The sequence below is a fragment of the Nycticebus coucang genome, chromosome X (genome assembly GCF_027406575.1).
Source record: "Nycticebus coucang isolate mNycCou1 chromosome X, mNycCou1.pri, whole genome shotgun sequence".
NCBI lineage: Eukaryota > Metazoa > Chordata > Mammalia > Primates > Lorisidae > Nycticebus > Nycticebus coucang.
The window spans coordinates 79,688,919-79,715,074 of NC_069804.1; the positions used below are offsets into that span (position 1 = coordinate 79,688,919).

The 26,156-nt window shown below is 45.9% G+C and overlaps 1 protein-coding gene across 4 annotated transcripts; it reads left to right on the forward strand.

Moving 5' to 3' along the window:
- Positions 1-25,746, forward strand: LOC128577134 (rho-related GTP-binding protein RhoG-like). 4 transcript variants are annotated; one of them, XM_053579187.1, is made up of 4 exons: positions 1-409; positions 3,142-3,197; positions 9,628-9,707; positions 11,108-12,969. In XM_053579187.1, the coding sequence occupies exon 4, from the start codon at positions 11,124-11,126 to the stop codon at positions 11,697-11,699; it is 576 nt and encodes a 191-aa protein (XP_053435162.1). In that variant the 5' UTR covers positions 1-409; positions 3,142-3,197; positions 9,628-9,707; positions 11,108-11,123; the 3' UTR covers positions 11,700-12,969. The 4 variants fall into 4 exon arrangements, with proteins under 4 accessions (XP_053435162.1, XP_053435159.1, XP_053435160.1 ...); XM_053579184.1 differs by lacking the exon at positions 3,142-3,197 and adding an exon at positions 24,743-25,743 and having other exon boundaries at positions 356-409; positions 11,108-11,567; XM_053579185.1 differs by lacking the exon at positions 1-409 and adding an exon at positions 24,743-25,743 and having other exon boundaries at positions 2,998-3,197; positions 11,108-11,567.
- The last annotated feature ends 410 nt before the right edge of the window (positions 25,747-26,156 follow it).

Here is a 26,156-nt window from a genome sequence, read left to right on the forward strand (position 1 = left end):
ATTGCAGGTGTGAGCCTCCTCCAGGCCTGGCCATTTATGTTAATATTGGTCCTAAGGAGGAAACAGGACCTGGAGGGGTTCTCTGGGGAAGAGGGGGTGGTCTCACTTTGCCAAACGAAAGGTGGGACTTGGGCACTACCAGACCAAGTAACTGGTACTGGCATTGCAGTCTAATACTCCTCAATTACTTGAAGGTGCAGTTTAGAAGTCTGTGACTGACTGACAGAGAGGCTGGCCCTAGAACTCCACTTCCCAGGAGGTCTTGGGGCGTGGAGTGGAGTCTGCGTTCGCCGATGGGGTGGGACTCCATCGCTACCCGGATGTGGCGGCGAGCTCGCGGAGTTTGCCAATCCCAACGCGAGACTCTCAGGAGGCTGGTCAGTTGCTGTTGAACGTCGCTGGCGGACGGGTGAGATATTGCCAAGTACCCTTTATTGAGAAACCTCCAGCAGATCCCCACCTCTGATTTTCTCCCTTTCATTCTTCCCATCCCCTGGTATAGTTGCCACTTTCTGGATGGAAGGAATTTGAGGGTAGGGTGAGGGGTGTGTGTATGTCGGGGAGATTTAACTAGCTGTTCTATTTGGGAATCAGGTGGAAGGCACCTCTCTGTCCCAGGCTCACTGGTTCATATGAAGCCCCGAAACCAACTACTCCTAATGGAGAAGGATGTGAGGGAAGTGCGGATGGGCTTGTGTGTCTATTGGATGAGTCACTACGATTGCCTCTTCTCCAGTTAAGTTTCCAAGTGCAAGATAGTCTTCCCAGGCTCAAAGTTGGGGAGTTTTCACGTAGTTTCCTCCCCCCGCCCAGTGTCCCAGAGTTTCCTTTGACCTGTCTTGAACCAAATAAATCAGTCTTAAGTTGCAGAAGGTACAGTAAATAAAAACGGGGGGTGGGGTGAGGGTGTTCTGTTTAATTATTTTCATTTCAGGAAGTCCCAGAAGGCAATTTCCAGTAGATACAGACTCAGACTTGTGGGAAGGTTGAAACTCTGAGAAAGTGTTACGAACAGTAGTTACTTTGAGCTGCACTCTTGTATTGACTATTGTTGCTACTTTCCTATTGTGTGTCTAGCCTAAGGAGAAAATTGACTGCCAGGCAGATTATGTATGTGGAGAAAGATGCTTTATTAGATGATATCCCTTTATTAAAAGTATGTGTTCTGTAAAATTTGGATTTAGTTAAAAGGCCACAGTCTAGGATCTAGGAGGCCACATGTGGCCCCAAGGCCCCAGGTTCCGGATTTGGGGGGCAGAGCTTCCCACAGGGACTAACTCATAAGGCAGCCTTGTGGGGTCCCTACAACTCTGATCTCTCAATTTCCAATCCTCTAGGCATACCTAAAGGTCGCCATCTATTTCTTTCTTTTTTTTTTTTTTTGTGGTTTTTGGCCGGGGCTAGGTTTGAACCTGCCACCTCCGGCATATGGGCCCGGCGCCCTACTCCTTGAGCCACAGGCGCCGCCCAGGTCGCCGTCTATTTCAAGGTGCTACTGAGTTTTCTTTTGCTTCCCCATAGCAACTTTTTTCTCTGTGTATTTTTTTTTTTTTTTTAAGAGACAGAGTCTCACTTTGTCGCTCTTGGTAGATTGCTGTGTCGTCACAGCTCACAGCAACCTCCAGTTCTTGGGCTTAGGCTATTCTCTTGCCTCAGCCTCCTGACTACAGGCGCCCGCCACAACACCTGGCTATTTTTTTGTTGCAGTTTGGCCAGGGCCGGGTTCGAACCCGCCACCCTCGGTATATGGGGCCGGTGCCCTACTCGATGAGCCACAGGCGTCGCCCTATTTTTTTTTTTTTTGTTGTTGTTGTTTTTAGCCGGGGCTGGCTTTGAAGCCCCCACCTCCAGTATATGGGGCCAGCGCCCTACTCCTTTGAGCCACAGGCGCTGCCCTTGTTTGATTTTTATATAGATTGTTCTTTTGCCACAAAACTGTAAGCTTCTAGCATTCCTAGCATTTAGGGTGTCTTTAAAAAAAATAAAAAACAAACCTCTTTTATAAATCCCTCCTAGCAGTGTAGTGTCAGGGGGGTGGATGGACAGTGGGGATGATGAGGAGGAAAGCTGTGTGTGGTCATTAACAGGACAGCATAATTTCAGATTCGGGAGCTGAGGTAAACTTTTCTCATAGGTGATGAACAACCTAAAATATTGGCCTTTCTTTTGTATCTCTCAGCTTTCTCATAGAGCCCACAACCCTTTAAATTTTGTTATTTATAATGAAAAGAAATACATTTCTTACAGTTAGGAAGCTGAGGCTAAGAAGTCCAAGGTTGAGGGGCTACTACTGGTTAACAGCCTACTATTTGCTCATGGAGAATCTGCAGAATCCTGAGGTGGCTGACATGGAGGGGGCCAAGAGTGCTCACTCAGGTCTCTTCCTCTTATAAAAACCACTAGTCCTACTCCCATTTTAATTTATTAATCTATTAATGGATTAATCCATTCTTGAGGGCAGAACCTTCATGATTTAATCACTTCTTAAAGGCCCCATCTCTCAATACTGCCACATTGGGGATTAAGTTTCAACATGAGTTTTGGAGGGGACATTCCAACCATAGCATTCCACTTTTGGCGCCCCTCCCCCAAAACTCATACCCTTCTCACAAATTCATTCCCCAAAGTCTTATCTGTGAGTTTGTGAAATAAAAACAAGTCATCTACTTCAATATAGAATGGTGGGACAAGCATAGGGTATGCATTCCCAATCTAAAAGGGAGAAATAGGCAAGAAGAAAGGGTAACTGGCTCCAAGCAAGAGCAAAACCCCAGAGCGAATAATCTCCTTTGACTCTTTTATGTCTGGCATCCTCAGCACACCGGTGTGGGGGTTGGGCCCCAATGCCTTGTGTAGACCTGCCCCTCTTGATAGGTTGGGAAAAATAGCTCAGTAGAGGCTGCATGTGGGACAAGAAAAGAATTTCTCTAGGGCAAGTTTAGGATATAAAAGTATAAGTTTATTTTATATTTTAGAAGGAGAGGGAGAGAGAGAGAAAAGCTGGGAGATGGTGCGGCATCCCAAAGAATGAATGCCCGCTCTGAGGTCCAATAGGTAGCTGAATTTAAGCCGGACAAAAAAAGGCAACTGTAGTTGAATTCACAAGGAATTGTGAAAACTGGTTCATCTGCTTTTCCTTAGGCGAGGATGAAGACATCCCATTGTCCGGAAACGCAGGAATTATTTGAGGCTTGAAGGTACAAATTCTAAAAGACAGAGGAGCTGATGAATGTGAAATGAATTTGCATTTCCTTTTGGTCTGCTGGTCTCTTCAAAGACTTGTGAAAACAAAAATCCACAGGATGCCCTGTGAGAAAGTACTGATGTTTAACTGTTAATTAGCAAATTGCAGGATTAGGTATTTTCCTATTTTTGTAATTTTTGGAAGGTGGCCCGTCCCTTTTCACCTCTGACTTCTCTGGGCTGGGTCTACCCAGCTCTCCCTAGCTAGTATTGTGTACTAGTTCTACAGTTCTGGTGGCTTGATGGTGTTCTGGCTCCCATGACTTCATTAGGTATTGCGGAGTGGGGGTACGGGGTGTCTCTACTGTGGCTCTGCTCCTGAGACAAGTCTCTGCTTTGACTCCCAGGCTTTAGATGACATCCTTTGAAGTCTGGGTGGAGGCTGCCAAGCAGCCACAGCATTTACTTTTTTGCAAGCCTGCAGAATTAGCACCCTGGGGAGGCCATTAAGGTTTACAACTTGTACCTAGTGGAACTGCCTCTAGAGCTGCAGCCTCCGGAGGCGGAACAAGCCAGTGAGGCGGCTACCTATCCTCAGGAACACCCCCCACCCCCATCTTTGAGCCTGTGATTGGAAAGGCAGCCTCTGGGATTTGTGAAATGCCTTTGGGACCTTATTTTCATTGTGTTGACTATTAGCACCTGGATCCCTTTTAGTTATGCTAATCTTAGTAAGCACCACACGTTTCTGTTCCTCTTTCTTTACTACTAGGCCAGATTGCCAGTTTTCCTTGTTTCTCTTTTCTCTAGCAGTTCACCATAAGAGGTTCAAAGTAACCAAGCAGCATCCTCAGCACTTTGCTGTTAGAAATTTTTTCTGCTAGGTACCCTAGTCCATTACTCTCAAGTTCATCCACAAAGCCCTTTGGCATGGACACAGTTCAGCCAAGTTTTTTGCCAATTTATAATAAGGATGGCTTTTTTATTTTTAATTTTTTGAGACAGTCTCAAGCTGTCACCCTGGGTAGAACTCCATGGCGTCATAGATCACAGCAACCTCCAACTCTTTGGGCTCCAGCGATCCTCTTGCCTTAGGTTTTCTATTTTTTCTATTTATTTATTTGCTTATTTATTTATTTTTTGTAGAGACAGTCTTATTTTACCGCCCTTGGCAGAGTGCCATGACGTCACAGGACTCACAGCAACCTCCAACTTCTGGGCTTACGAGATTCTCCTGCCTCAGCCTCCTGAGCAGCAGGGACTATAAGCGCCCACCACAACGCCTGGCTATTTTTTTTGTTGTTGCAGTTTGGCCAGGGCTGGGTTTGAACCTGCCACCCTCGGTATATGGGGCCGGCACCCCACTCACTGAGCCATAGGTGCCACCCTATTTTATTTTATTTTATTTATTTTTTTTGTAGAGACAGAGTCTCACTTTATGGCCCTCGGTAGAGTGCCGTGGCGTCACACAGCTCACAGCAACCTCCAACTCCTGGGCTTAAGCGATTCTCTTGCCTCAGCCTCCCGAGTAGCTGGGACTACAGGCACCTGCCACAACGTCCGGCTGTATTTTGGTTGCAGTTTGGCCGGGGCCGGGCCTGAACCCGCCACCCTCGGTATATGGGGCCGGCGCCTTACCGACTGAGCCACAGGCGCCGCCCTTATTTTATTTTTTTAAGAGACAGAGTCTCACTCTATCGCCCTAGGTAGAGTACTGTGGCATCACAGCTCACAGCAACCTCCAGCTCTTGGGCTTACGTGATTCTCTTGTCTCAGCCTCCCAAGTAGCTGGGACTATAGGTGCCTGCCACAGTTTGTTGCAGTTTGGTCCGGGCTGGGATTGAACCCACAACCCTCGGTACAAGGGGCCGGCACCCTACTCACTGAGCCATAGGTGCTGCCCTATTTATTTATTTTTTTAGAGACAAGAGTCTCACTTTATCGCTTTCGGAAGAGTGCTGTGGCGTCACAGCTCATAGCAACCTTCAACTCCTGGGCTTAGGCGATTCTATTGCCTCAGCCTCCTGAGTAGCTGGGACTATAGGTGCCCGCCATGCCTGGCTATTTTTTTGTTGCAGTTTGGCCTGGGCCGGGTTTGAACCCGCCACCCTTGGTATATGGGGCCAGGGCCCTAGCCACTGAGTCACAGGCGCTGCCCAAGTTTTCTATTTTCAGTAGAGATGGGGTCTCGATGTTGCTCAGACTGGTCTCAAATTCGTGAGCTCAAGCAATCCATTTGCCTTGGTTTCCCAGAGTGCTAAGATTATAGGCATGAGCCACCGCACCTGTCCAGGATGGGAATTATTATTTATTTAAGACAAAGTTTCACTCTGTTGCCCTGGGTAGAGTGCCATGGCCTCATAGCTCACAGCAACATCAAACTCTTGGGTTCAAGTGATTCTCTTGCCTCAGCCTTCCCAAGTAGCTGGGACTATAGGCGCCTGCCACAATGCCTGGCTATTTTTAGAGACTGGGCCTCACTCTGGCTAACTCTGGTCTCGAACCTGTCAGGTCAGGCAATCCACCTGCCTTGGCCTCCCAGAGTGCTAGGATTAGGGGCGTGAGCCACCGAGCCTGGCCAACAAGGATAACTTTTAATCTAGCCCCTAATACCTTGTTCCCTATTTTCATCTGAAATCTTGTCAGAATGGCCTTTACTGTCCACATTTCTATCAGCATTCTGGCCTTGACCACTTAACCAATCTCTGAGGAGTCCCAAACTTTCCTTAGTTATCTTGTTTTCTAAACCCCCAGGAGAATCTAGGGATTTTCTAGGTTGCTCCTTCACATTCTTCTAGCTTGCTTCTTCACATTCTTCTTGCTTCTGTCCATTACCTAGTTCCAAAGCCACTTCCATATTTCAGGTATTTCTTATCAGCAGCAACACACTTCTCAGTACCAGTTTTCTTAGCCCATTTTTTGTTGCTTATAACAGAATACCTGAAACTGCATAATATATTAAGAAAAGAAATTTATTTCTTACAGTTATGGAGGTTGAAATGTCCAAGGTCAAGGGGCTGCATTTGCTGGTGGGGACTCTGCAGGGAATCCTATGGTGAGAGATCTCAGCATCAGTTATGATTTTGATTTTTAGTATTGAGACTTTTTTTTGAGTCAGGGTCTTGCTTTGTTGCCTAGGCTGGAATGCAGTAGTGTCATCACAGGTCATTGCCACCTTAAATTCCTGGGCTAAAGCACTCTTCCTACCTCAGGGTCCGTGGTAGCTGGGACGACAGGTGTGCACCACACTAGGCTAATTTTTCCACGAGCCTTTTTTTTTATTGAGACAGAGTCTCACTATATCGCCCTCGGTAGAGTGCTGTAGCATCACAGCTCACAGCAACCCCAAACTCTTGGGCTTAAGTGATTATCTTGCCTGGGCCTCCCAAGTAGCTGGGACTTGCAGGTACCTGCCACAATGCTGGGCTATTTTTTTGTTGCAGTTGTCATTGTTGTTTAGCAGAGCCAGGCCAGGTTCGAACCTGCCAGCCTCCGTGTATGTGACTGGCACAATTTATGGGCTGAACAATTAAGTGAATTATACAAAGCAGCTCCCCAGCCTGCAATACCTGGGACTTTTGTTAAACCCTCCCTTTCTCTCTCTCAGACAAAGCTGATTTTGAGTGTCCTGGGGTGTTTACCTACTAGATCTAACTTTATGCTCTGGATTTCTTTTAGCTTTGAGTCCTGTGAGACTTGTAGGTGGAAGGCCTAACTGCTAAGAATTTGTTCTTTGTGGGGAGAGAGCTACCCCTGGTGGGCTCATGGGAAATATACTCTGATGGTCATTTTTCTTTTTTTGCAGTTTTTGGCCGGGGCTGGGTTTGAACCCACCACCTCCAGCATATGGGGCCAGCGCCCTACCCCTTTGAGCCACAGGCGCTGTCCCTGATGGTCATTTTTCTTTTCCTTGACTCAAAATGAGGTGTTGTTTTTATTGTTATTGCCTATGTAATGGGCCTTATATAGATCTTAGCTATTTTTTTTTTTTTTTTTTGAGACAGTCTCAAGCTGTTGCGGTGGGTAGAGTGCCATGGCGTCATACCTAACAGAAATCTCTAACTCTTGGGCTCAAGTGAGCCTCTTGCCTCAGCTTTCCTATTTTTGGTAGAGATGGGGTCTCCCTTTTGCTGAGGCTGGTCTCGACCTCGTGAGCTCAAGCAATCTACCTGCCTCGCTCTCCCAGAGTGCTAGGATTACAGGCGTGAGCCACTGCACTCTGCCTATTTTTTTTCTTTTTGAGGCAGAGTCTCACTTTGTTGCCTTTGGTGTCACAGTTCATTGCAACCTCAAACTCTTGGACTCACGAGATTCTCTTGCCTCAGCCTCCCAAGTAGGCTACAGGTGCTCGCCACAATACCTAGCTGTTTTTATTTATTTATTTATTTATTTATTGAGTCAAGCTGTTGCCCTGGGTAGAGTGCCGTGGCCTCACAGCTCACAGCAACCTCCAACTCCTGGGCTCAAGTAATTCTCCTGCCTCAGCCTCCCAAGTAGCTGGGACTACAGGTGCCCGCCATAACACCCAGCTATTTTTTTCTTTTTCGGTTGTAGCCATCATTGTTGTTTGGTGGGCCCAGGCTGAATTCGAACCCACCAGCTCACCTAGCTGTTTTTATTTATTTTTTTTACATATAAAAATTAGAATATTTTATTAATAATGAAAATAAAACTTCTTTGTTAATTATTTTTTGCTGTGGATAGAGACTCAGGACCATAATTTATAGCCTTAATTCAACATATAGAATAGAGTCCTTTTCTAAAAAATATGAACATTATGTCAAATAAATGTTTCTTACAGAGAGAGCTACATCTAAGGGAAATCAGTTGAAGTGTCCTTATGCATGAAATCTCCAGCCCATTTAGAAAATGAAGGAAGATATTCCTCTATTTCTTGTTTGATTTCATCTTGATTCATATTTAAGCGGTACATTTCCTTCAAATGCTTTGTTTCTTGAATAGTTTGAAAAGCATGTTCTTGTAGCTTATCTGGGGCAAAGCTATCACTTACTGCTTTTTGAAATACCTCATGAAGAACAGTACCAATTAACATTTGCCGTGCGGCTGGATCAGAGCTCCTGAAAGTTTCACTCAGGATAACTCTTCTCATACACTGACTACTACTGGCTATGCTTGTGCCAGAAAACAGCATGTCTGGATAAAGAATCAAATATCCAAAATGTTCATCTATTATTCAAGTACCGAATGTACAGTCTCCCGCCAAATGAATGATAATCTCTTGGCTCTACTGGTACAGAACACTAGTCATTCCTAAGGATGCATCATTCTTTATATTCTAGTGACTGGGAAGCAGTGATGATTAGTTGCTTTTCATGGTTTCCCTCTTCATTCTGTACAACATCCACTGCTAACACCAAGTACTAGTTATCTATTCCTTGGGTCAGCATTGTTTTAGGAAATGAAGATACCACTTTCTTCTGCAATAACTCTGCAGGCAGCTCAGTCTTCTCCCCAAAATTCTTTTCCATCAGCAGCTCCAGTTCGCCTAGCTGTTCCATCCCAAGCCAGGGGACCACAAATTGCTGCCAGGAAAAATCAGAGGGAACCGGGGGCAACCCAGCAAACACAGACAAGAAAGGAACACTGGGACTTGCAGCCACCTAGCTGTTTTTAGAGATGAGGTCTCACTCTGGCTTAGGCTGGTCTCAAACTCGTGAGCTCAGGCAATCCCCCAACCTCGGCCTCCCAGAGTGCTAAGATTACAGGCATGAGCCACCTTGCCCAACCTAGATCTTAGCTATTAAGACAACAGGATGGAGAAGATTTTCTATTTCTTCAAATTCTTTTTTTTTCTTTTTTCTTTTTTTTTTTTGCAGTTTCTGGCTGGGACTGGGTTTGAACCCACCACCTCCAGTATATGGGGCCGATGCCCTACTCCTTTGAGCCACAGGCACAGCCCTATTTTTCCAAATTCTTGATGTGAGAAATTATCAGGTTTTTTTTTCCTGCAACCAAATACATATGACTATCTCCTTTCTTCCATGTTCTGACAACTTGAAGAACATAAAGCTATAAGGATTGGATCTGAAATTAGGGCAATAGTTTAGAACCTACAGAAAATGGAGTGCTTTGGCCTAAATTGAGGGTAAGGCATGATGGGGTATTCATATATGGGAGTATAAATAATAGGAGTTCCTAGTAAACATGCTGCTCCCTGGAGATCATCTGTGTCATATTTATTCTGAAATACTTGATTCATGAAGAAATAAATGGACAAGAATATTCTGGTATTATGATGTGTGATTTTACTCAGATAAGATCAGAGGGGATGAGACATTGTAATCATATTGCTGTATTTTTGCCTTACCTGGTAGTAGAATAGTAGAAGAATTAAGTAATTCTATCTTCTAACACTTAATGAATTCTAAGTACTTAATGAGGACTGATAAGTACTGCCCATGCCTTCTTTCATTTAACCCTCAGGTTAACAACTTGCTCAAGTTCACAAAACCAAGGAGGACTTGTTTTTGACTCCAGGCAGTCTGACTGCAGAGCCTTGACAGGTAACCACTTGTCTATGGGTTGGCCTGATTTGTCTACCTTTCTCTCCAGTATTAGGATGTCACTATTTTCAGGAAGAGAGGTTCCTTTGCTGAGTCTTTAGCCACAGACTCAAGGTGAGAGCTATGTTTCTTTTGTTTCAACCTTGGAAACATTTTCATACCAATGTGGTTATTTTTTGTTTTTATTTATTTATTTGGACAGTCTTAACTTTATTGCCCTCTGTAGAGTGCTATAGTGTCATAGCTCACAGCAACCTCAGACTCTTGGACTCCAGTGATTCTCTTGCCTCAGCCTCCCTGTTAGCTGGGACTATAGGCGCCTCCCACAGCGTCTGGCTATTTTTTAGAGACGGGGTCTTGCTCTAGCCCAGGTTGGTTCTTGAACTGCTGAGCTCAGGCAATCCACCTGCCTCAGCCTTCCAGAGTGCTAGGATTACAGGGGTGAGCCACTGCACCTGGCCTGTTTTTTTTTTTTTTTTAATTAGTTAGAATTTATTGATCACCTACAATATTTTACTACCTTTGATACAGTGTATCCAGACTATATGACAATATAGATACATACACACACACACACACCCCTGAATGGTTTTTGATCTAGGGCTTAGAGGTTTTGGCGGGGGTGGGAATCTGATGACAACTTTGGATCTTTCCAGAAAAATTCACTTGTCACCATATACATAATATTGGACACAACTTACAAAACTTATCTTCTAGCAGTCCATAGACTACAGGGAAGATCTTTTGCTTTATACATACTTTTGTAGGCGATTCTTCTGTGGCATTAAGAGCATAGGAAGTGGAGGGGTCTTTTCTCCTCAGAGAAAAACAATTTTTTTTTTTTTTTTTAAGAGACAGTCTCATTTTGTTGCCCTTGGTAGAGTGCTGTAACATCACAGCTCACAGCAACCTGCAGATCTTGTTTTTGTTGTTGTTGTTGTTGTTGTTGTAGTTTCTGGCCGGGGCTAGGTTTGAACCTCTGGCATATGTGGCTGGTGCCCACTCCTTGAGCCACAGATGCTGCTCGACCTCCAGCTCTTGAGCTTAGGTGATTAATTCTCTTGCCTCAGCCTCCCGAGTAGCTGGGATTACAGGTGCCTGCCATAACACCCGGCTATTTTTTTGTTGCAGTTTGGCCGGGGCTGGGTTTGAACCCACCACCCTCGGTATATGGGGCTGGCGCCCTACCCACTGAGCCACAGGCGCTTCCCAACAGGGTCTCACTCTTGTTCAGGCTGGTCTCGAACCTGTGAGCTCAGGGCAATCTACCCACCTCAGCTTCCCAGTGCTGAGCCTACAGGAGTAAGCCACCACACCCAACTCAGATAGAAATATTTATAAAACACTGGATCCCTAAGTTGACCAGATATCTCTGAACCTTCTTTCTTTCTTTTATATAGGACTACAAAGGGAAGAATGCAGACAATTAAATGTGTGGTTGTAGGAGATGGGGCTGTAGGGAAAACCTGCCTCCTCATCAGTTATACAACAAATGCCTTTCCTGAGGAGTATATCCCCACTGTCTTTGACAATTATAGCACCCAGACATCTGTGGATGGCCAAATCGTCAGCCTGAACCTATGGGACACTGCTGGCCAAGAGGAGTATGACCGACTGCGAACACTCTCCTACCCCCAGACCAATATCTTTGTCATTTGTTTTTCCATTGGCAACCCATCCTCTTATGCCAATGTGAGGCATAAGTGGTACCCAGAGGTCTCCCATCATTGTCCCAATGTACCTGTTCTGCTGGTAGGTACCAAAAGGGACCTGCGGAGTGACTTTGAGACGGTGAAGAAACTGAAGGAGCAGAGCCTAGTACCCACAACTCCTCAGCAAGGCACTTCCCTTGCTAAACAGGTGGGGGCTGTAAAGTATTTGGAATGTTCAGCCCTGAAGCAGGATGGGGTGCGTGAGGTATTTGCAGAGGCTGTGCGGGCTGTGCTTTACCCTGCCACAAAGAAGAACATCAAGAAGTGCATCCTCTTATAGCTTTTGGGTGCCGTGTGGGGACTGCACCTAAGGAGTTTAAGGGAGGGGATTCCTTTGACAGCAATTAAGCATGCCAGCATGAGCCATTTTTCTAGAAACCCTAGGCTCCAGGATATTTGGCTTTTGGAAGAATGAAGACACACTGGTTTGTACATGGCTGCTTTGAAATTTGGTCTAACCTTTATGGAGGAAGGTGTGTGTGTGTGTTGCACATGCACGTGTATCCTCTGTCAAAATGGTGAAGAGGAGATGCCACACAGTATGTTATTTTCTCTCCTGGCCAGGCTGTGAGTAAGCAAAGCAGTCTATTACTGTTCTTTGTAGGCTTTTGCTTGTTTGCTTTTTCCTATCTTTTTTTTTTTTTGCTGTTTTTGGCCGGGGCTGGGTTTGAACTCCACCACATCCGGCATATGGGGCCAGTGCCTTACCCCTTTGAGCTACAGGCACCACCCTGCTTGTTTGCTTTTAAATCTAATTTCAGCGGGTGGCACCTGTGGCTGAGTGAGTAGGGCACCAGCCCCATATACCGAGGGTGGTGGGTTCAAGCTCAGCCCTGGCCAAATTGCAACAAAAAAAATAGCCTGGTGTCATGGCGGGTGCCTATAATCCCAGCTACTCGGGAGGCTGAGGCAAGAGAATCGCCTAAGCCTAAGGATTTGGAGGTTGCTGTGAGCTGTGACAGCACAGCACTCTATCGAGGGTTAATAAGTGAAACTGTCTCAAAAAAAAAAAAAATTCTAAAAAAAAAACAAACTAATTTCAGCTTTCCTTGCTGTATTTGCCATAGAGCAAGTGCCTCACAGAAGGACAAAGTTGTTCTAGTTTTCAAATCATTGCCTTAAACTTTCTGATATACAATTTTTTTTTTTTGAGATGGTGACTTGCTTTGTCACCCTGGGTAGAGTGCAGCGGCATCATTTAGTTCACAGCAGTCTCAAACTCAGAATCAAGGGATCTATCTTCCTGCCTCAGCCCCCCAAAATAGCTGGGACTTACAGGTGCACATGACCATGCCTGGATAATTTTTCTATTTTTTGTAGAGACAGGGTCTTGCTTTGCTCAGGCTGGTCTCAAACTCCTGACCTCTAACATCCTCCCACCTTGGCCTCCCAAGGCGCTAGGATTACATGATATGCTAATTTTTTTTTTTTTTTTCCTGTAGAGACAGAGTCTCACTTTATGGCCCTCGGTAGAGTGCCGTGGCCTCACACAGCTCACAGCAACCTCCAACTCCTGGGCTTAAGCGATTCTCTTGCCTCAGCCTCCCGAGTAGCTGGGACTACAGGCACCCGCCACAATGCCCGGCTATTTTTTTTTTTTTGGTTGCAGTTTGGCCGGGGCCGGCGCCTTACCGACTGAGCCACAGGTGCCGCCCTGATATGCTAATTTTTGAAAACCACCATTTTTCTTTATTTTTCACATGCACCTCTGCTTGAATTGAAAGGCATTTTATGGGTGGTGCCTGTGGCTCAAAGGATTAGGTAGGTGCCAGTCCCATATGCTGGAGGTGATGGGTTCAAACTCAGCCCTGGCCAAAAACTGCAAAAAAAAAAAAAAAGAAAAAGAAAGGCATTTTATGTGTGATTTCTGGGTATTCTCGATGATGACATGTTCTTCACATTCTTGAGACTTTTTTTTTTTTTTTTGTAGAGACAGAGTCTCACTTTATGGCCCTCGGTAGAGTGCCGTGGCCTCACACAGCTCACAGCAACCTCCAGTTCCTGGGCTTAAGCGATTCTCTTGCCTCAGCCTCCTGAGTAGCTGGGACTACAGGCGCCCACCACAACGCCCGGCTATTTTTTTTTTTGGTTGCAGTTTGGCCCGGGCCAGCGCCCTACAGACTGAGCCACAGGTGCTGCCCATTCTTGAGACTTTTTGTTGCAGTTTGGCCAGGGCCTGGTTTGAACCCACCACCCTCAGTATATGGGGCCAGCGCCCTACTCACTGAGCCATGTATTGAGGAGTCTCACTTTGTTGCTCTTGGTAGAGTCCCATAGTGTCATAGCTCACAGCAACCTGAAACTCTTGGGCTCAAGTGATTCTCTTGCCTTAGCCTCCCAAGTAGCTGGGAATACAGGCCACCACAACTACTGGTTATTTTTAGAGACAAGGTCTTGCTCTGGCTCAGGCTGGTCTTGTACTTGCGAACTCAGACAGTCCACCCACCTTGGCCTCCCAGAGTGCTAGGATTACAGGCATGAGCCACCTGTGCAGCCTATTTTTTTTCATTGAGCTAGTCTTATTCTGTTGCCCTGGTATCATAGCTCACAGCAACCTCAAACTCTTGGGCTCAAGAGATCTTGCCTCAGCTTCCCCAGTAGCAGGGACTACAGGTGTATGCTGGTAAGCCTGGCTAGTTTTTCTATTTTCAGTAGAGACGGGGGTCTCACTCTTGCTCAGGCTGGTCTATAACTTCGGACCTCAAGCAATCCACCTACCTCAGCATCCCAAAGTGCTAAGGATTACAGGTGTGAGCCACCACGCCTGGCCCAAGATGAGACATTTTCACAAAAATGTTAAGCATTGTTTTCCAAAGTTCTCTGAGATGGTAACAGATGTTCCTTGTTCCTTAAGGGGGTTCTGTTTACAAGTAAGCTCAAGAACTAGCAATTTATTTTTATTTTAGAGACAGAGTCTCACTTTGTTGCCCTCGGTAGAGTGCTGTGTTGTCATAGCTCACAGCAACCTCTAGCTCTTGGAGGTTGGGCTTAGGCCACAATGCCCAGCTATTTTTGTTGTGGTTTGGCTGGGGCTGGGTTCGAACTCGCTACCTCGGTATATGGGGCCGGTGCCCTACTCACGGAGTCACAGGTGCTGCCCAAGAACTAGCAATTTAAATAAAATTGAACAGATTCCTTTTTTTATTAACAATATGTATGGATTTTTTTTTTTTTTTGTAGAGACAGAGTCTCACTATATGGCCCTCGGTAGAGTGCCGTGGCCTCACACAGCTCACAGCAACCTCCAATTCCTGGGCTTAAACGATTCTCTTGCCTCAGCCTCCCGAGCAGCTGGGACTACAGGCGCCCACCACAACGCCTGGCTATTTTTTGGTTGCAGTTTGGCCGGGGCCGGGTTTGAACCCGCCACCCTGAGTATATGGGGCCAGCGCCTTACCAACTGAACCACAGGTGCCGCTCAATATGTGTGGATTTTATTAACAATATATATGCAACATTTCCCAAACTTATTACACACTGGACTTTCTTTTTGGTCCCATGCAACACCTATTACTATTTCTGGTGACAGTTTTAGAGAAGCTGGGTTAATGAGAACTAAGTATTCCCAAGGAGGAATCTGTAAAAAGTCAAAAAGCATGATGTGGTCTCATTCTTTTTGGTGTCTCCTTCATGCTCTGCAGACACATGTTTACCAGTGTGGACTTGTTATTGGTTCCTCTGTTTCAAGAGATGGGTCTTGCACTCAGTTATGATAGTGCATTGGATATGTGATCTGATAGATCTGCTATCAGATTATGATAGAAATATGGACCTGGTTATATGGAATTATCAATCTCCCCTGAAAAGCTGTGCTTGAGTCTTCTGTGTGGTTCCTTTTCCTCTTTTACTTTCTGTTTTAGGGATCGACTACTCAAGGATAACCACATAAATAAAATAAAAGTAAAATAAACAAACTGTTCTGCCAGTCATTGTCAGGGAGTCTATGCTTCTGGGACTTCTGCCATCATTTCTGTGCACATTCGAGTTTATAAAGGCTGCCTGCTCCATTCCTGTCTTCGCTCCTCAGGACATTCTCTGTGCTTATTCAGCCCTGTGGGCCTTTTTAAAATTTCTTTTAAAGAGAAACTCAGCCCCGGCCAAACTGCAACAAAAAAATAGCCGGGTGTTGTGGCGGGTGCCTGTAGTCCCAGCTGCTTGGGAGGCTGAGGCAAGAGAATCGCGTAAGCCCAAGAGTTAGAGGTTGCTGTGAGCCGTGTGACGCCATGGCACTCCACCCGAGGGTGGTACAGTGAGACTCTGTCTCTACAAAAAGAAAAAAAAAAAAAAAAAAGAGACGGGGTCTGCAGTCTTCCTGTTGCCCTGGCGTATAGTAGGATGGTCATAGCTCTCAGTGTTTTTCAAGCCTTTTTTTATCGCACGACCCTTGAACCTATAGTTAAACTTCCCTGGCACACTTAAATTATGTTGATCAAAAAAGTTAAAAGAGGGGCGGCGCCTGTGGCTCAGTTGGTAAGGCGCCGGCCCCATATACCGAGGGTGGCGGGCGCCTGTAGTCCCAGCTACGTGGGAGGCTGAGGCAAGAGAATCGCTTAAGCCCAGGAGATGGAGGTTGCTGTGAGCTGTGTGATGCCACGGCACTCTACCGAGGGCAATAAAGTGAGACTCTGTCTCTACAAAAAAAAAAGTTAAAAGAATATGCTAGTGGTACCCGTAGCTCAGTCGGTAGGGCGTCAGCCACATACACTGAAGCTGGCGGGTTCAAACCTGGCCCAGGCCAGCTAAAGCAATGACAACTGCAACAACACAATAGCTGGGCATTGTGGTGGGTGCCTGTCATCCCAGCTACTTGGGAGGCTGAGGTAAGAGAATCTCTTAAGCCCAAGAATTTGAGGTTGCTGTGAGCTATGATGCCATGGCACTATTGAGGACGACAGCTTGAGACTTTGTCTCAAAAAAAAAAAAAAAAAAGAAAAAATGCTTACTGTGCATTGGACATCTTTCAAAAACAATCTTTTTTTATTATTTTTTTTTTTTTGCAGTTTTTTGGCTGGGGCTGGGTTTGAACCCACCACCTCCGGCATATGGGGCTGGCACCCTACTCCTTTGAGCCACAGGCACCACTTTTTTTTTTCTTTTTTTTTATGACAGCCTCAAGCTCGCCCTGACTCCCAAGTAGCTGGGACTACAGGTGCCTGCCACAATGCCCTGCTATTTTTTGGTTGTAGCCGTCATTGGTGGGCCTGGGCTGGATTTGAACCCGTCAGCTCAGGTGTATGTGGCTGGCGCCTTAGCCGCTTGAGCCACAGGCACCGAGCCTCAAAAATAATCTTTGCAGGCGGTGCCTGTGGCTCAAGGAGTAGGGCGCCGGCCCCATACGCTGGAGGTGGTGGGTTCAAACCCAGCCCAGGCCAAAAACTGCAAAAAAAAAAAAAAATAATAATAATCTTTGCAACCTCCAACTCCTGGGCTGAGGCAATTCTCTTGCCTCAGCCTCCCTAGTAGCTGGGACTACAGGTGCCTGCCACAACACCCTGCTATTTTTTTGTTGCAGTTTGGTCAGGGCCGGGTTTGAACTTGCAACCCTCCGTATATGGGGCCAGTGCCCTACCCACTGAGTCCCAGGCTCTGCTAATTTTTAAAATTTTTGTAGAGAATGGGTCTTGCTATGTTGCCTAGGGTGGTCTTGAACTCCTGGCTGACCTCAAGTGATCCTCCTACTTCAGCCTTCTGGGAAAGTGTTGGGACTAGAGGCCTGAGCCACCTCACTGGCTGGAAGCTTTTTGTTTTTAAAGATGGGATCTCTCTTCATGCTGTCTAGCCTGGGCTCAAACAATCCTGCAATACCTGGGACTACCAGGACGTGCCACTATGCTTGGCTTTCAGGTCTTTTAGTTCTTCTGAGTTGGAGTTTGTTGGATCCTCATCTCTGTACCCTGAAGCTGTCCGTCTGGTTGTTGTATAAGACTTTAAGCTTTACTGGAGTTGCTCAACTTTCCTTAGGGCAGTGGTTCTCAACCTTCCTAATGCCATGGCCCGTTAATACAGTTCCTGTGGGTCAAGTTGAGAGCCACTGTTTTAGGGCAGTCAGATTATATGTCCAAGTGGGCCTGCTTCTCCTTTTCCCTAGTTTGTTTTTTGACCTTCATTTGGTAAGGAACATTTTACCTGATGGTGGTTGACACAGTGCACACACCATGCCAAATAGCATCAGGTTTTCTGTTTTTCAAGAGTTTGAGAGCTCGGCGCCTGTGGCTCAAGGAGTAGGGCGCCGGTCCCATATGCTGGAGGTGGCGGGTTCAAACCTAGCCCTGGCCAAAAAAAAAAAAAAAAAGAGTTTGAGAGCTAAAATGATCATATCATCTGTGCCCACCCTCTGCCCTGCTGTGGGTGAAGTGCCTGCTTTGCTGTAGTAGTCTCCATGTTGCTTTATGATAAATTTTCGGAAGAGTATCCTCAGGCTAAATAAACCTGGATAAGGTTGACAGACATAAGTACACAAGGTCTTGTTAAATTTGAATTTCAGATGAATAATCTTTTAGAAATAATTTTTGAGGGTGTGATGGCTCACGCCTGTAATCCTAGCACACTGGGAGGCCAAGGTGGGTGGATCATCTGAGCTCAGGAGTTCAAGATTAGCCTGAGCCAGAGCGAGACCCAATCTCTAAAAATAGCTGGGCATTGTGGTGGGTACCTGTAGTCCCAGCTACATGGGAGGCTGAGGCAAGAGAATTGCTTGAGCCCAAGTGTTGGAGGTTACTGTGAGCTATGACACCACAGCACTCTACCGAGGGACAAAATGAGACTGTAAAAAAATTTTTTTAGTGTAGGTATCATAAAATATTTGGCACATAAACATTTATTGTTTATCTGAAAGTCAAGTTTAATGAGGCAATTTATATTTCTATTTAATAAATGCAGTAGTAGCTCTTACTCTTGGGAGAATGAAACCTGGTCAAACAGCTATCAATAAACTCTGTATTTCACTTTTTCTTCCTGTTTCCCTTTTCTCTCATTAAAGTGTTTTGTTTTGCTTCTCTTTCATCACTGCACCATCCTTTTAATCTATGTTCACTTGTCTCTTTTTTTTTTTTGAGAGTCTCTCTACGTCGCCTTCAGTAGAGTGTCATGGCATCACAGTTCACAGCAACCTCAAACTCTCGGGCTTAAGCTATTCTTTTGCCTCAGCCTCCTGAGTAGCTGGGACTACAGGCACCTGCCACAATGCCTGGCTATTTTTTTTTCTTTGTTGCAGTTGTCGTTGTTTTAGCTGGCCTGGGCTGTGTTTGAACCTGCCAGCCTCAGTGCATGTGGCTGGCGCCGTTACCACTGTGTTACGGGTGCCAAGCCTCACCGGTGTCTTATTTCTACACCGTTGATTGTCTAAAGCTGCAGAGGGTCCAGGTTGGATGGTATTGTCTAGCACATACTATTGCAATTTCAATGTACTGTATTTTCGGGTGTGTGGCCCTGCGCCCCCTGTGGGGGGTAGCAGAGATTCAGTCTGAGTAGCATTTTAACTGGAAGAGGGTGTAATGGCCCTCAACTAAGTCCCAATAGCACTTTTTTTTTTTTAATGCCTTGGTGTCATAGTTCACAGCACCCTCAGACTCCTGGGCTCAAGTAATTCTCTTGCCTCAGCCTCCTGAGTACCTGAGACTATAGGTGCCCACTACGCCCAGTTATTTTTAGAGGTGGGATTTCGTTCTAGCTCAGGCTGGTCTCAAACTTGTGAGCTCAGGCAATCCACTGGCCTTGGCCTCCCAGAGTGCTGGGATTATAGGCTGAGTCACTGCGCCCAGCTCCTAGTAGCACTTTGGAAAGTGGGGCTGCTATTATAGTAGTGTAGGGACTACAGGAGTCAACTGGCCTGTGGGCTTGTGGATGAGTTTTTCCACAGGCAGCCAGATGAAATCTCAAGTGTATTCCAGTCTCAGGATGTTCTGATTGATGTTGCCTAGGATAATTAATAGGAATTTATGGTTGAAAGGGGATAGAAGCATGGCTGTCATTTGTGGGGATATCTTTGGGGATTTTCTGTCTAGCTAACTGGAATCTGTTTGAAGTTACATTTTTTTTTTTTTTTTGTAGAGACAGAGTTTTATGTTATTGCCCTTGGTAGAGTGCCGTGGCATTTACACAGCTCACAGCAACCTGCGACTCCTGGGCTTAGGCGATTCCCTTGCCTCAACCTTCCAAGTAGCTGGGACTACAGGTGCCCGCCCTAACACCTGGCTATTTTTTTGTTACAGTTAGGCTGGGGCAGGGTTTGAACCTGCCACCCTCAGTATATAGGGCCTGCACCCTGCCTACTGAGCCACAGGCACTGCCCTGAAGTTTTATTTATTTATTTAGAGACAAGAGTCTTACTTGGTTACCCTGGGTAGAGTGCTGTAACATCATAGCTCACAGCAACCTCAAACTCTTGGGCTCAAGAGACCCTTTTGCCTCAGCCTCCCAAGTAGCTGTGAGTACAGGTGCCTACCATAACACTTGTCTAGTTTTTCTATTTTTTTTTTTTTTTTTGTAGAGACAGAGTCTCACTTTATGGCCCTCGGTAGAGTGCCGTGGCCTCACACAGCTCACAGCAACCTCCAACTCTTGGGCTTAAGCGATCCTCTTGCCTCAGCCTCCCGAGTAGCTGGGACTACAGGCGCCCGCCACAACGCCTGGCTATTTTTTGGTTGCAGTTTGGCCAGGGCCGGGTTTGAACCCGCCACCTTACCGACTGAGCCATAGGCGCCGCCCTAGTTTTTCTATTTTTATTATTTATTTTTTGAGACAGAGCCTCAAGCTGTTGCCCTGGGTAGAGTGCTGTGGCATCACAGCTCAAGGCAACCTTCAACTTCTGGGCTGAAGCGATTCTCCTGCTCTTCCTCCCAAGTAGCTGGGACTACAGGCGCCTGCCACAACGCCCCGCTATTTTTTGGTTGTAAATGTCATTGTTGTTTGGTGGGCCCGGGCTGGATTTGAACCCGCCAGTTAGGTGTATGTGGCTGGCGCCTTAGCTGCTTGTGCCATAGGCACCGAGCCATAGTTCTTTATTTTTGAGACAGTTTCACTTTGTCACCCTGGGTAGAGTGCTATGGTGTCATAGCTCACAGCAACCTCAAACTCTTAGACTCAAGTGATTCTCTTGCCTCGGCCTCCTCAAGTAACTGGGACTACAGGTACCTGCCACATCGCCTGGCTATTTTTAGAGACGAGTTCTTGCTCTGGCTCAGGCTGGTCTCTAACCCGTGAGCTCATGCAATCCACCCACCTTGGCCTCCCAAGTGCTAGGATTACAAGCGTGGGCCACAGCACCTGGCTAGTTTTTTTTTTTTTTTTTTTGTGGTTTTTGGCTAGGGCTGGGTTTGAACCCGCCACCTCCGGCATATAGGACTGGCGCCCTACTCCTTGAGCCACAGGCGCCGCCCTAGTTTTTCTATTTTTACTTTTTTATTTATTTATTTTTTTATTAAAAAAAATATTTTTTTTTTGCAGTTTTTGGCCGCGGCTGGGTTTGAACCCGCCACCTCTGGCATATGAAGTCAGCGCCCCACTCCTTTGAGCCACAGGCGCCGTCCTATTTATTTTTTATTGAGACAGAGTCTCACTGTCGCCCTCTATAGAGTGCTATGGCGTCATAGCTCACAGCAATCTCAAACTCTTGGGCTCAAGTGATTCTCTGGCCTTAGCCTCCCCAATAGCTGGGACTACAAGCGCCTGCTAGAGGCTCAGCTATTTTTTTTTGTTTGTTTGTTTAGCAAGCCCAGGCTGGGTTCAAACCCACCAACTCTGGTGCACACAGCTAGCGCCCTAACCACTGAGCAACAGGTACTTGAAGTTTTTTTTTATTTTTGTTGTTGTTGAGATAGAGTCCCACCCTATGCCCCTGAGCAGAGTGCAGTGGGCATGGTGGCTCACTGCAACCTCAGACTTGGGCTGCAGGCACCCTGCTGCCTCAGCCTCCCGAAGCCGCTGGGATTACAGGTGCTCCCTGTGGCTCCCGGCTGAGTTTTTCCATTTTTTTCATGAGTCAGGGTCTTACTGTTGCTCAGGTGAGTCTCGAACTCCTGAGCTCAAGCAATTCTCCCTTCTCAGCCTTCCACAGTACTGGGATTACAGGCATGAGCCACTGTGCCCGGTGAAGTTTTTCTGTTTTTAATAGAGATGGAGTCTCTGTCTTCCTCAGGCTTGTCTCCACATACTGAGCTCAAGCAACCCACCCACCTTGGCCTCCCAAAGTGCTAGGATTACAGGCATGAACCACTGCACCCAGTTGAAGTTGCTTTAAATTTAATAGTGCCAGTTCAGCACCTATGCACAGTGGTTAGGGCACTGGCCGCATACATCAAAGGCTGTCGGGTTCAAATCTGGCCCAGGCCAGCTAAACAAGAATGGCAACTGCAACAAAAAAATCGCCAGGCATTGTGGCGGGTGCCTGTAGTTCCAGCTATTTGGGAGTCTGAGGCAAGAGAATCTCTTAAGCCCAAGAGTTTGAGGTTGCTATGAGCTGTGAAGCTACAACACTCTAGGATGGGCGGCATAGTGCGATTCTGTCTGAAACAAACAAACAAACAAACAAACAAAAAGCCTGGTGCCTGTAATCCCAGCATTTGGGAGGCTGAGGTGGGTGGACTGCCTGAGCTCACAGGTTCAAGACCAGCCTGAGCCAGAGCAAGACCTCATCTCTAAATAAATTTAATAGTGCCTCTTACTTCTCAAAGGAGGGGACTGGCAAATTCCCAGACGTAAGCTAAGGTTTTGTTTGGGCAAACTTGTTTCCTCAAATAATTGGAGGTCTGATCCTCAAGTCTGAGTGTGTGAGTCCTTTCTGTATTGGACCGATTTAATAGAATTGATCATACACTGGTATCTTTTTATATTTAAAAGAAATTTGAAGACCAACTTGCTGACATCACTTTTAAGTTATAATGAATGGTAATAAAATTTTCTGATTTTACTGGGTTTGCTATTTTTTAAAAAAGAAAAAATAAAAAGCATGTCTTCCCCTTCCCTCCTTTCAGTGGTTTCTAAGTGTTTTTCAACTTACAAAGGGTGAAACAACTAAAATTGTTATGTTGCACACAGTATCTTTGTGTAACTATAGCTGTACCCTGCAAATCAGGGTAGGAGATTGTCAGCCCTTCTAATATTGCTTCTACCACCTCTACCTGTTCATCCCTGGATTTATCTTCATTTCTGCAGTCTCACTTAAAGATACATCAGTTTCCTGTAGGCATTTTTCTTATATATTATACAATGTTCAGTAAATAATTATTAAGCTACTACTATCTTACAGGCATCACTGTGCTAGGGTTTAGGGTTATAAAGACAAGGCACATCATTTATTGACTAATTCTGGATGGTGATTGTGTATAGTGTTGAACAAAACCATGGTAAACAACAAAACCATATTTTTCTTTTCTTTGCTTTTAATTTAAGCTGGCTTTTACTCTTCTATTTTTTTTTTTTTGTTGTTGTTGCAGTTTGGCCGGGGCTGGGTTTCGAACCCGCCACCCTCGGCATATGGGGCCGGCGCCCTATTCACTGAGCCACAGGTGCCGCCCAGGCTTTTACTCTTCTTAGTTTGAATTTTTTTTTTTCTTATTTTCTTTCTTTTTCTGTTCTTCCTTTAGCGATTCTCTTGCCCTTTGCCTCCCAAATAGCTGGGATTACAGGCACCCGCCACATCGCCCAACTTTTTTTGGGGGGCAGGTAGAGAAAGGGTTTCACTCTGGCTCACTCCTGCTCATACTGGTCTCGAACCTCCGAGCTCAGGAAATCCACCCGCCTTGGCCTCCCACAGCGCTGGGACTACAGGTGTGAGCCACCATGCCTGGCCTGTTTTTCTTTTCTTTCTTTTTTTGGAGACAGAGTCTCACTCTGTTGCCCCAGGATGTGTGGACATAGCTCACAACAACCTCAAACTCTTGGGCTCAAGTGATCCTCTTACTCAGCCTCCCAAGTAGCTGGGGCTACAGATGCCTGTCTCAACACCCAGCTAGTTTTTCTATTTTTAGTAGAGATGGGGTCTCACTCTTGTTCAGCCTGGCCTGGAGTTCCTGAGCTCAGGCAATCCACCTGCCTCAGCCTGCCAGAGTGCTAGGATTACAGGCATGAGCCACTCTGTCTGGCTAAAAAAAAAAAAAAAAAAATTGAGACCGAGACTATTTTGCCCAGAATAGAGTGTAGTGGCATCATTATAGCTCACTGCAACCTCAAACTCCTGGGGTCAAGCTATCCTCCTGCCTCAGCCTGAGTAGCTAGGACTATAGTCATGTTCCACCATGCCCACCTCATCTAAAAAATTGTTTTCTATGGCTCAGCACCCGTAGCACAGTGGTTACAGCACCAGCCACATCAATATTAGAAGGGACTGGTGGCCCTTCTAAATTTTTTTGTCTTGCTATTTTGTTCATGCTGAGTTTTAACTTTGGAAGGCAGCTATGCTCACCACTATACCACCAACGCTCTCCAATGCTGAGTTTTAACTTTGAACCATGTAAAAGGTTTTTTTTTTTTGTTTGTTTGTTTTGAGGCAGAGTCTCACTATGTAGCCTTCTGTAGAGTCCCGTACCGTCACAGCTCACAGCAACCTCAAAAGTCTTGGGCTTAAGTGATTCTCTTGCCTCAGCCTCCCAAGTAGCTGGGACTGCAGGCGCCCGCCACCACGCCTGGTTATTTTTTGTTGTTGTTGCACTTGTCATTGTTACTTTAGCTGGCCAGGGCCAGGTTCCAACTGCCAGCCTTGGTATATGTGGGCAGCACCCTACCCACTGACCTATGGGCACTGCCAAAATCTATATAGAACTTCTATAGAAGAAAAAATGATTCAAACAATTTTTTTGTTTGAGACAGTCTCACTATGCCGCCCTCAGTAGCGTACTGTGACGTCACAGCTCACAACAACCTCAGACTCTTGGGCTTAAATGATTCCCTTGCCTCAGCCTCCCAAGTAGCTAGGACTACAGGCGCCCATCACAATGCCCGGCTATCAAATAATTTTTTTTTGAGACAGTCTCACTATGTTGCCCTTGGTAGAGTGCCGTGGTGTAACAGCTCACAGCAACCTCTAACTCTTGGGCTTAAGCAATTCTCTTGCCTCAGCCTCCCAAGTAGCTGGGACTACAGGCATCTGCCACAACACCCAGCTTGTTTTTCTATTTTTAGTAGAGACAAGGGTCTCACTCTTGCTCAGGCTGGTCTCAAACTTGTGAGCTCAGGCAATCCACCCGTCTTGGCCTTCCAAGTGCTGGGATTACAGGCGTGAGCCACTGCATCCGGCCTTAAATTTAATAATGTTGGGAATTAGTGTTTTTCTCTTTGTTTCCCTTGAATGCAACCAGTATTTTCTTTTCTTTTCTTTTTTTGAGACAGAGCCTCAAGCTGTTACCCTGGGTAGAATGCCATGGCATCACAGCTCACAGCAACCTCCAACTCCTGGGCTCAGGCGATTCTCCTGCCTCTGCCTCCCAAGTAGCTGGGACTACAGTTGCCCACCACAACGCCCGCTATTTTTTGGTTGCAGCCTCATCATTGTTGTTTGGCGGGCCTGGGCTGGATTCGAACCTGCCAACTCAGGTGTATGTGGCTGGCGCCTTAAACGTTTGAGCCACAGGAGCTGAGCTGCAACCAGTATTTTCATTCGTAGAGAAGACAGATACAAATATGAAAGGGGGAAAGGTGGGAAAGAACTCTGGTGTGGTGGATTTAAATTGGAGGTATTATTAATTAATTAAGGTGTTTAAGCTCTCTCCACTAAAAGGACCTGCAAGCAATGATACCCCAGATCTTTTTCTTTTCTTTTTTCTTTTGAGTCTCATTCTGTCGCGCTGGATAGAGTACGGTGGCATTATCATACCTCCCAAAGTGTTAGTACTACGGGCGTGAGCCACTGCGCCCGGCCCATGTAATGTTTTCAAGACACCTTGCCTGGATTCTTTCAAATACATAGTGTCACGAAGAACAAAGAAAAAGGCAGACAGTCTGGATCCTGGACTAAAGGGAGATGACCAAATATAACGCATGAACCTTGAATGTATCCTAGGAAAAATGTAAAATGCCCCCAAACTACAACTGGTGAAATTTATATATGGACTGTATGTTAAACAATATTGACTGAAATTTTAAAGATGTGATAATGATACTGTGGTTATGTAGCACGATGTCTATTTTCAGAAGTGAAGAACCAACCACTTTCAAATGGTAGAGGAAAGAAAACTGGCAAAACGTTATTTGTTTGTGAATGTAGGTGGTGAAGGATCGGCTGTTCATTTTACACATTTCCTGAAATAAAAGTTTTTTTAGGAAAAGCAATTCCTATGGGGAAACGTCAATTCTAAAAAGTAACTTGAAAAGGTACCTTTGACACAGTTGGGGACTATCCACAGAATTCAAATTTCTCTTTGGAACGGAGCAGTGAAGCTGTAGCCGGCAGGTAGAAGAACCGGTTCTCACTCTTGGTTCCCAGGATTGAGGGGCTGAGATCTGCGGTTGCCAGAATTTAAACCACGTGGCTCCACCTGCTCCTGATTGGAGGAAGACCCATTGCTCTCAACTGGTGCAGTGAGACTGTCCGTATGCAAATAAGCGTAAGGGGGCGGGACTGAACATTTGCTTTGACCAACCGCTTTCCACATATCCAGCCTGGTGATCGCGTGTTGTCGAATCAAAAGCCGTTAGTAAAGTAGTAATACTTTTTCTCTTTTCTTGTAGGATGGCCGGTCTTTCCGGCTATTTCCCGCCCCCTTTATTCCGCTTCCGGTAGAGGCGGGTGAGGTCGAGGAAGTGA

What these genes read in the sequence shown, in the direction of transcription:
- LOC128577134 (XM_053579184.1), top strand. Translation starts at nt 11,124, where the DNA reads ATGCAGACAATTAAATGTGTGGTTGTAGGAGATGGGGCTGTAGGGAAA. An exon ending in GCACTTCCCTTGCTAAACAG is followed by an intron (nt 11,568 to 24,742) that starts GTGGGGGCTGTA and finishes TTTTTGAGACAG; the next exon opens with AGCCTCAAGCTGTTACCCTG.